Genomic DNA, 10615 nt, shown 5'->3' with positions numbered 1-10615 from the left:
AAGTCGGTGGTTTCTCACATTGGCTAGTGGGTTGCTTTTTCAATTGACCCCATTTATCATTGGGGGAACGGTCACTATCTGAGCTGAGATGGTTGATCCTATAACAATTAACCCAACCATGGTCGACCTTCAATAAGATAATTGTCTAACCTAACCATGGTCGGTTTAGTTGGGTGTGGTTAGGTCGAAAACTGTTACAGACATCACTATCCTATTATTAGGGGATAAAAATCCTCTGTAATTTCCATCTCATGTAATTTTGTGCAATACCCCTTGCAGAGGTCGACACGTGGACATTCCGGATTGAACGACCCAGATTAACCTTCCAATGAAACAACCCAAAACCGTGGTTCTTCAACTTAAACCGAACCGAATCAACTATTCAAACCCAATCGGTTCAGGTTTTAATTCAAAACCTAAGAGATTTGTATTCAAAGTCGAAGTAAAGTTATGATTGCTCACAAGTTAGTCATTACGGCGAGAACTGATTGATTATGTAATCTAACTTTAACCACCCTTCTCCATATTTCCTCTTAATGCAGTTTTCCTTTTTCATAAAAAATGGTCTAATTATCTTAATAATTAAAAAAAAAAAATGTGATCGCGGGTCCCATTCTTATCTATTCCAAGTTTCCAACATCACTTCAAGGCTTCTTGCCCCCACACCAAACAAGTAAAAGGAAATGGAGAAAAGAAAGGAATAAAGAGCAGGAGAAAGAGAGTGTAACGTAGACTTGTCAAGCGACTCAAGCCTTTTAAGTTCCCCATACACTAATTTGCGCTGGAAAGAATAGACAGACAAATGTGGGGACACTAATTCGATTTGAAATACACGCATTCTAATTCAAAGACATAATAAGAGGAAAGTATTTTTTTTTTTCCCCCTAATTACTCCAAATCTACGTTCAAATTAAAAATAATAAATAAGAAGTAACGTTAGCCCGCTCTCCCACTCGCCCACTCACCTCACCTGAGTCTGATCTCACGCGGTAACCTCACCCGAGTTTCCTCAAACACAACAAAAGCCCAGAAAACGCTGGATTGCCGAGACGAAACTCAGCAACACTTGGCAGTTAAAAACTTCAGGATCACAGAGGAAAGAGGAGAGAAAGAGCGAGCGAGGGGAACCTACCAGTCTGCGGCTCGAAACTCGAAAGTGTTTCAATTATACCCTAGCTCTTGATAATTTTGGTTTTGATTTCACAGAGGCTGATCGCTTTCTGATTAATTGCCAGTCGGTTTGTTTTGGATTGAATTCCTGGGGCTCGATATGGGTTTTTTGGTTGATTGAATCGAGCTATTGAGATGAGAATGGAGGTTCAGCGTGCTTGGTTATACCAATGATATGTTTTTTTCATCTAATTTGGAAGAAGGAGAAGGAATGTATGGATTCGACGTTTGATTTGGTTGTTGTTGTTGTTGTTATTGTTCTATGACGTGAAATTTGGTTGGGGTTGCGGAGATGAGTACTGGGAGGCAGACATTTCGGGACCTCATTGAGGAAGCCAAGAAGCGGATCTTATTGTTGGTCATATGCGTCGTTGGGCTGTCTTATCTTATGTCCTGTAAGTGTTGGATTTGATATTGGAGAATTGTGCTTCAATTTCATTTTGCATACATTCTAGCTGAATTTGCTATTACTGATTAATTGGATTGTGGCAACACGAGGAACTGGGTTTACTATTTAAAATTTGATGTAGAATTCATCTCGTGTCTTTATTTTTGTCAATTGGTTCTGAGTATATTGGGTTGCTTTTCTGTATTTCATGCTGCAGAATGTGCAGATTTTTTATTCGTTTTTTTTTGCTTCTTACTTTTTTTTTTATGCTTATTTCATTAATTTCTCTCTCATTTTTTTTTTTAATGTTTCATCTTCATGCCTTGTTTTGTGGTTATTGTAGTTTAATACAAAACTTAAGTAATAATTTTTTGCTAATAATAAGTGTTTTACTAAGCCAAGATCCGTCTTGTATCTTCACACTTGTATTTCAATTATTTGACTCTGAAAATTTGTTCATTTGCTTACGCAGAAGCCTTGGTATAATATTATTAAATCAGCTAAAGGTTTCTGATTTTTGGGTCCATCGATCAACAGAAGAACAAGAAAAGGTCCTTTAGTAGTGGACAACAACATGGCCTTTTGTAGTGTATTGTAGTCGCTAAAGCCTTTTAACATCACTCATTGACATGCTACAGGACCATCAGAAAAGATTTGGTTGATATGTGCAGGAATACCAAATTACTCGTAAATTAATTAGGATGTGGCAGTTGGGTCAGCTGGTAAAGCCTATTGCTTGTGGTAGCGGAGACCTGGGTGGAGTCCTGCCTTCACCATCCCTTCTCCCATGTATCCTCTCCCTCTTATCCCCCAAGAAAATGTAGTCAATATCATTTTAGAATGACCCCACCAAAAAAAGAGAGGTGGAATTCTGTTTATAATTTTGTATACTGGGGCCTACAAACAGGTCTGTGTGTACAATGTACCTTTGAAGTTCCTTCACAATCAATGGAGCAAGTTTGAAATCTATAGCCAACTATGTATTTGCATCTGCACCTGGAATATTATCATTTCCATTGAAGTCTATCATGGTTGGCTAATCTTCTCCTGTAAAGTTGTAATATGGGAATATGTCTACTTGATGGCTTGTCAAGGAACGCTTTCCTTAACCATATGGTCTGAGCCATATGGAGCGATGATGTGGCATCTGACTGTTGGATGGATAGGGACGTAGGGTAGCCTCTGAATTGTTCACAAGTTAAATTTAGGGTCCACTTCGACTGTATTGTCCACCATTTGGACTTTTTCCTTCTATATTCTTGTCAACAGGTTGACTTCTGAAGCAGTAGAGCTTTGTAGAGCCATGCACTTACCATGAGTAGATGCTGGCACGAACAACATATCTACATAACCTGAGTGCCAGCTAAGCTTCATGCGAGACTAATGCTTCCAGGTGTTAGTTGTTAGAGGAGAGGAATGCTATGTTACAGCCCCATACGCCATAAATATATGGGCGTGCCTCAGCTGCTTAACACCCAATACAGTGGGCTCACTGTGTCGGGAGGCTTGAGAGTGCCCATAAGCCCATACAGGCCGTGGCGCAGCATTCTCTTTTTTGTTAATACTTTTTGTGTGAAATCTGTCTCTAATATTGTCCATCCAACCCACCCCACACCCCACCCCCCCAAAAAAAAAAGAAAAAAGAAAAATAGAAACCTGGGTTTTCCAAGTTATGAACTGTGACTTATTTGTTTTTATTGTATTTTCAGTGACCAGCTCTTCTGTTTGGGTCAATATGCCTGCAGCTGCATCCTTAATTGTACTGCTCCGCTATATATCATTAGACATTGAGATGAAAAGAAGAGCTGCAGCTTACAGTGATAAACCACTCTCTGCCAAACATCTTTCTCAAAAGAAGCCTCCTGAACTTCCAAAGGTTTCCCTTGGAAAGTCCAACTGGAGAAGGAAGGTGAATTCCCCTGTTGTTGAAGCTGCGCTAGACCATTTCACTAGGCATCTAGTTTCTGAGTGGGTGACTGACCTCTGGTACTCCCGCTTAACACCTGATAGAGATGGTCCAGAGGAGCTGGTGCAAATAATAAATGGTGTCCTTGGAGAAGTTTCATGTCGTGTTAGGGATATAAATCTCATTGATCTTCTGACCAGGTTATTTTCGTGCTTCTTTATTCTTGATATGCTTTTACTTGGAGACTTGAATTTAAAAGGAACCTTATTAGGCTGGTATGATATAGGGACATTATCAATCTTATTTGCACTCACTTAGAGCTATTCCGAGCGAGTCAAGCCAAGATTGTGAGGCAACAGTTGGAAGAGCTAACCATTGATCATCTGGATCGGGAGCTGAAGCAAGTTCTGGATGCTGACAACAAGTTGCATCCTGCTTTATTTTCTGCTGCAGCTGAGCACAAGGTTTTCCACTTAATTTCTCTCCTATTCATTGCCGTGTCAGTGAGAATCCATAAGGATAAAGGGATTTCATCTGATATTGACCACCCCTGTTGTGGTGATGTTCTTATTTTGTATATACACAGGTTTTGCAGCACTTGATGGATGGACTCATCTCATTCAGTTTCAAGCCTGAAGATCTGCAGTGCTCTTTCTTCCGTTATATTGTCAGAGAGCTTCTTGCCTGTACAGTGATAAGGCCAATCTTGAACTTGGCTAGTCCAAGGTAGTTTTCTTTATGCTTTATGCGTTCTTATTGTTCAATTGCTTTACCCACTTCTCTCTTTAATTCTCATGGCAGGTTTATTAATGAAAGAGTTGAATCTTTGGTTCTTTCTATTAACAAAAAAGCTGATAAAGGAGTCACAACTTCGGCACAGGATGCATCTCAATCCAAGTCAAATGGGCCTCCAAGGTCTTCATCTGATCATTTTTCAGGGGTCCTAGATCGATCTGTTAGAGGTGTTGAACTTGTGCAGTTTAAGCGTGAGCACTCTGAAGCTATCTCTGGCGAGTCTTTGAAAGAAAATATGTATGGAGCATCTCAATCGAAGGATCCATTGCTTTCTAATGATACTCAGTCTTCCCGCTCTTGGAGTTCTTTACCCTCGGATTTCAAATCCAATGACAGAAAGGACATCCAACGACACAAATCTGGTGGACAATGGGGAGAGATGTTAGATATGATGTACCGCAGAAAGACTCAAGCTCTTGCTCCAGAGCATTTTGAAAATATGTGGACCAAAGGACGAAACTACAAAAAGAAAGAAGGTGCAAATCAGTTGGCTAAACAAGTTACAGAAAATTTAACAGCGGGGATTCCTGGTATACTGGATCACTCAAATCTGTCATCTAAGCATCATATAAAGGATGGAACTACCAAGTTTGATATCGCCCAAAGGAGCCAGAGTCTCCCTCGTCATAATAATCAATCTTTGGCAGAATTACATGCCCGTACTGATGGAAACAGATCAGTTCACTCTCCAGCCATGTCGCATCAAGGAGAGCATGAGGATGATCAGATGCTTTTGGAGGACGTTGAATCAGAAAGTAGTAGCTGTTATACTGAAGAAGACGAAAGCAGCACAGTGACAGGTCTTGATTCTCCTGGAACTAAAGTTTGGGACAGTAAAAATAATAGAAATGCTGCTGTTTCTCACATACACCATCCACTTGAAAATTCTGGAGGCAATATGGTGAGGAAGACTGGTAAAGGGCATCTTCATTACCCGAGATTATCTAGAACCCATTCAGGCAGGAAAAGGTCCAGATTAGGCAGTCAGAAGGTGAACACGTGGCAAGAGGTTGAGAGAACAACATTCCGTTTGGGAGATGGACAGGATATATTAAATTCATATAAGGAAGATGCGAAAACTGAGGATTCTAGTGATGATCCTGAGCTGGAAAGCTGGGGTAGAGTTCACAGTGGAGCAGCTGCATCTTCATCTGCTCCATCTCTTTCTATACATGAAGCCTCTATTAACTCCCTGGAAAAATCTGTGTTGGCAGATTCATTTTTAAAGTTGAGATGTGAGGTAGTAACACCAAAATTCCATATTCCTATTTGTTTGAACATTAAAACTTTTGGGTACTTCATATAAAAATTGATTTGGAGAACGTAAATTTATTTGCTGTTGCAGGTATTGGGTGCCAATATTGTGAAGAGCGGTTCTAGAACATTTGCTGTGTATTCAATTTCTGTTACTGATGCAAACAATAATAGTTGGTCCATTAAAAGAAGGTGCTTGACCCTATACAGTAAACTTAATGATTTTACTATTGGTGCTTTTGGTTCATTTTTGTCATTCCTGTGTTGTATCTAATTAGATGTCATTACCAGTTAGGGTTTGATGTGTTATATGGTTTCTAGTGGCAAGTTTCTACTGCTATTTTTCATTTTAAAAAGCTTTGGCTTCCTGGATTAATTCTACTGCTATCTTTCAATTTAAATAGCTTTAGCTTCCTGGATTAATTTGTGTGGCTGTTTTTGTAGGTTTCGCCATTTTGAGGAGTTGCATCGGCGTCTGAAAGAGTTTCCACAATATAATCTTCATTTGCCACCCAAACATTTTTTATCAACAGGTTTAGAGATCTCCGTTGTTCAGGAACGGTGTAAATTGCTTGACAAATACTTAAAGGTAATATATGTAATTTTGGTTTTTGCTGTTTGAAAGTGCTATAAGATCTAGGTGTGATAATAAAATCTGAGATTCTGGGTACAATACTTACACTAGGAATAGATTGTTTCTTGCCCTAATCTTTATAATTTGGTGATCTAAATCCACTGCCTTGCATATTCCACGATGTATCTATATACACTGTTAAGTGTTCTTGTTGTCTAAGTTTGCAGAAAATTATGTTTATTGTAGGCCTGCTTAAGTCTGATTCTGATGGTTGATGTAGTAGTTATTCTTTTTTGTCATGGAATTTGGTCACTGGAAACCTCAGCACATAGCTCACACACTTGGCAGGGGTTGGAGTCCAGCTTGCATCTTAAAATAAACCTGCATCTTTTTTTTTTTTTTTTGGGCTACTGCTCTGTATGCCATTATACATTTCCGTTTTCTTCTTTTTGTTTTCATAGAATCCCATTATCATATGCTTCCAGTTATTCCATAACCATTATATGCGCTATTTCTCAGAGGCCTGAAAATAACCCTGCTTTTTTGTTTAGGGGTGGAGGGGATGGGGAGGTGGTTGGGCTATTGCCCTACATGCCATAACATTCTTCCGCTCTTCTTTTTTGTTTTAGTTTATGATCCCAGTTCAATATTCTTCCAGTCATTCCCTCACTCCATTATGTTCTTCTGTTTCTCAGAGGCTACTACAGCTTCCAACCATATCGGGTTCGATAGAGGTTTGGGATTTCCTTAGCGTTGATTCTCAGGTCTTATTTATTTTTCTTTGTTTTGCCCCCTATTGTGTTTCTATTGTTATTCCGTTGCAAACTCCTAACTACTCTTGGACTATTTATATTGCAGACATACATGTTCTCAAATTCCCTTTCGATTATTGAAACATTAGCAGGTCAGTCTAGGTAGAGTTGTGGATACCTTTTTGTCTGATACTGCTTACTTATTACTAATTTTATCTGTGCATTTTGACGAATATTTTACCCTTGATCTTGAAGTTAACCTTGAAGATAAGTCATATGAGAAGAGTACCAAGGTTCAGAATCTGGTTGGTGCTGTTAATGATCCCTTATTGTACAGAGTAGAGCACTTACACACCACCAGAAAAGATACCATATTGCAGATGAAGCAGAACAATGTAGCAGAAAATCCAGGATTGAGAAGAAGCAGCAAATCATGTTTGCCAGTAAAAATCCCTGTTAAAAAACATGAAAATCCCAGGGAAGATTCAGGGAGTGACTCAGGTGGTAGGTTGCAAAGTAGTGATCGTTACATCAGAACGTCTGAAATTGATCTAAAAGAAAGAGGAAGTAATAATCCACAGGGGACATCCGAGGTACTTCTTGATGCTACTACTGATCCAACACTTCCTACAGAGGTATATACTGATTACTTGTTTGACTCTTGTTCTTCTTGCTACTTCCATGGGCTTAAGTCCTCACCTTTGGAATGGAACATTTCTGTGATTATTTTATGAATCGAACTATGTTCTATTTTTCTTGTGTATTCTGCTCCTTCATTGATGCTTTGGACTAATAGCCTACTCATGCTTTCTATTGATTTTATAGTGTTTCTTTCTAAATGCAGTGGGTACCACCAAACCTGAGTATCCCAATATTAGATTTGGTGGATGTCATCTTTCAGCTTCATGATGGTGGGTGGATCAGGTATCACTGTGGATGAAAAGAGAAATGGAGACTATTTGTTTTGTGTTGTTGATTTTTGCTTTCAGGCATTCCCATATAATGCTATTGACCTGATGATTCTTCCTGACCGTAATTGCATTCCCATTACAGGAGGCAGGCTTTTTGGGTAGCCAAACAAGTATTGCAGCTAGGAATGGGTGATGCTTTTGATGATTGGCTAATCGAAAAAATCCAGCTTCTGCGGAGGGGATCAGTGATTGCTTCAGCAATCAAGCGGCTTGAACAGGTGACTCCCACCACCCCCAAAAAATACATGTATTCATAAATATTTACATATACAGTGCAAATTGAAGGCATTAATAAATCAAGGATTAAGTGAAGAATAACTTGACTTGAAGTAGGAAGAAAAATCTTTCTTTTTCGGTTGGGATCAGCATCTACCAAGTGCTTTTAATCTAACAGAACTATCATCCTTAATGGAGTGTAACAGCAAAATAGTATTTGTGTACTCCAAATAGTTGGGATGTGTGTGTCTTTGTTACGTAATCCTTTTTATATGTTTTCAAGTCTTTGTTCCCTCTTGCTCAGTGGAAACTGTATCTGTGGTATCATTCATCTTCCATCTCGTCACTATCTAAAGCATAAAATGCAGTGGATTAGACCCAAAATTGTCTTCGAACCATTTTCATTTGTCTGCGGTTTGGATCCATCTCTTATTTGGATTGGGTTTGGGTTGGACTTTCTGGATCCAGATCAAGATCCTGTGAAGCACGAAGGTAATTTATATATGTATTATACGTATGACTAGATTGAAGTGGAAGTATGCAAATCTGGCTGGAAATCTGATTCTTATTTAGGACCTATTAAGATTATGGGAAGATCGTGGATTGATGCAGGTCTACCTCTGGAGAGCCAAGAGAGGCTAAGCCTAGCGTGGCCTATGTTTAGTTTCATTTAATTTCTTTTTTAAGTTGGTTCTTTTATGTTGAGTTATGATATAAGTTGTTTTGGTTCGGACTGGTTGTGCCGTGGTTCAATTTAAGTTGGTTCTTTTATGTTGAGTTATGGTTCAGTTTAATTATGCCTTTTCTTTTATTTGTTTTATGTTGAGTCCATAACCCTTTTAAAGTCTATATAGAATAGTTAGGCTTTAAAGAGGAGTGTTGAATTGCAATGATAATCGAACTAGGGGTTTCGTAGGTAGATTCTACTTGGCCTAATGGCCTTATAAATAAAGATTTTTTTTTCGGGGGGTCAACATGCCCCACGATTTTCATTAAAAATAAAAAATAAAATAAAAAACAGAAGCTGCTGCTCTCTTTCTTGTGTGTGATCAAGGTTTAGATTGGTGTTTGATCCAATTGAACACTTGCAGCGGGAAGCTCAGGTGTGTTGCCCTCTCTCTAGTTCTCTTCTTAAGGTATTGATCCCTTACTGTTATTGTAATTTCTATCTATCAAAGTTCTAGCTGATACCTCAGTTTATTCACTGCTAGTTGCTGTTTCGATGGTGAGTTACTGATCTGATTTATGTTCTGATTTCAGCATTGGTTAATCAATTTTATCTTCTTAAGATTCTGTTCGAGTTGAAAATCTAGTGACTGTGTATCGTTATCTTACTCTTACTAGGATTGCTTGATTTTTGTAGCTTTGTGATGTAAGTTTCAATTCTGTTCACAGATTCATTCAATTGAAAATTTTCTGTCATAATCTGTGATCAATTTCAGATTCTGACATTTCATCGATAGAGTCCTATTTCAATTAGGAGTTCTTTTATGGGTTTAAATTGCTGAACTTGATACCTGGACATAACTGCTCAGATTTGTTTAAAATTGATATCATAGCATCAGTTTTGCTTGGGTATTATAACTCTGCTGTTGGATTAGGGTTCTGAGTTGTGAATTGACTGATGTACCCTTATCCTAGTCTAACTACAATTCAACCATTGGATCTTGCTGAAACTTTCAGCAGGGTTCTCATTCACTATTAGCCTAATTGGATCTGGATCTCAGGTCCATCTGGCGAATGGATTTTGTTCTGTGAATTTATTTCAGACAACTACTTGTGCATATCTCTGATCTTGGTACTGTTTTCGTTCTCTAAACCAGTATTACGTTATGGATCCATCATCTAAGTTTACTAGTTCAAGCCAGATCTCGCCTTGGGCATGGTAATGGGAGAAATGGTCCATTTGTTAAACCAGTTTCACATACTTTTGATCCCACCTTTAGGATGAACGTGGTATAGTAGTCTCAGACTCTCACTTTTTGATACACTTTAAATTCTCGTATTAAAGTGCTCTAACTTATCACAGCAGATTTTCTCCATGGCTGTTGATTAAAATTCTCATATTCTTTTCTTGAATAAGAGCCATCAACATTTCATTCTCATACTATTTTGAATTGCTTTTAAACCAATTGTCTTTTTTGCTCAGGTCAGGTGACTTATGGTGAGGTTCAGTCATTCGGCTCTACACGTTTGGTCTATTAAACAGTATCAATATTGGAACTGAACAGGATGTGAATGGAAATAATTTTAGGCAGCCATATGGTAATAGGAGTACTATGACAAGCATGAAAAATGCATCTTAAGTAATAGTCTAGAAGTACCATAAAAGGTGCTACTTTAGAAAATTATTGCCCTGACACAACTGAAAGACTGAGAAGCAGAGCAAGATATTATTGGTCGGCTCAAGTGTCCTTGGTGCCTATCCATGACTAGTTGACTTATTTTTCACCCAATATAACATTTTATATAGGGATAATTACAGTGGTGATGCATATACGCACCCGTGGGGCAGTTCATACCCATCTGGGTTTCCGGATATGGATGAACCAGATCCATATTGGTTTTGGGTCTAGTAGGATTTTAGAA

The 10615-nt window shown here is 38.5% G+C and overlaps 1 protein-coding gene across 1 annotated transcript in view; it reads left to right on the top strand.

Moving 5' to 3' along the window:
* Positions 1-969: 969 nt before the first annotated feature.
* LOC122069118 overlaps positions 970-10615 on the top strand; it is a 16085-nt gene continuing 6439 nt past the window's right edge. Inside the window, exons 1-12 of the mRNA XM_042633047.1 lie at positions 970-1565; positions 3268-3664; positions 3751-3928; positions 4051-4190; positions 4266-5499; positions 5605-5705; positions 5958-6102; positions 6783-6851; positions 6946-6991; positions 7095-7474; positions 7684-7763; positions 7893-8028. Coding sequence (XP_042488981.1) covers positions 1463-1565; positions 3268-3664; positions 3751-3928; positions 4051-4190; positions 4266-5499; positions 5605-5705; positions 5958-6102; positions 6783-6851; positions 6946-6991; positions 7095-7474; positions 7684-7763; positions 7893-8028 — 3009 coding nt within the window. The 5' untranslated portion in view covers positions 970-1462. The remainder of the gene's footprint in view (positions 1566-3267; positions 3665-3750; positions 3929-4050; positions 4191-4265; positions 5500-5604; positions 5706-5957; positions 6103-6782; positions 6852-6945; positions 6992-7094; positions 7475-7683; positions 7764-7892; positions 8029-10615) is intronic.

The sequence above is a fragment of the Macadamia integrifolia genome, unplaced genomic scaffold, assembly GCF_013358625.1.
Source record: "Macadamia integrifolia cultivar HAES 741 unplaced genomic scaffold, SCU_Mint_v3 scaffold536, whole genome shotgun sequence".
NCBI classification, from domain to species: domain Eukaryota; kingdom Viridiplantae; phylum Streptophyta; class Magnoliopsida; order Proteales; family Proteaceae; genus Macadamia; species Macadamia integrifolia.
The sequence above is the reverse complement of the archived record's forward strand: the minus strand, read 5'-3'. Positions and strand labels throughout refer to the sequence as shown.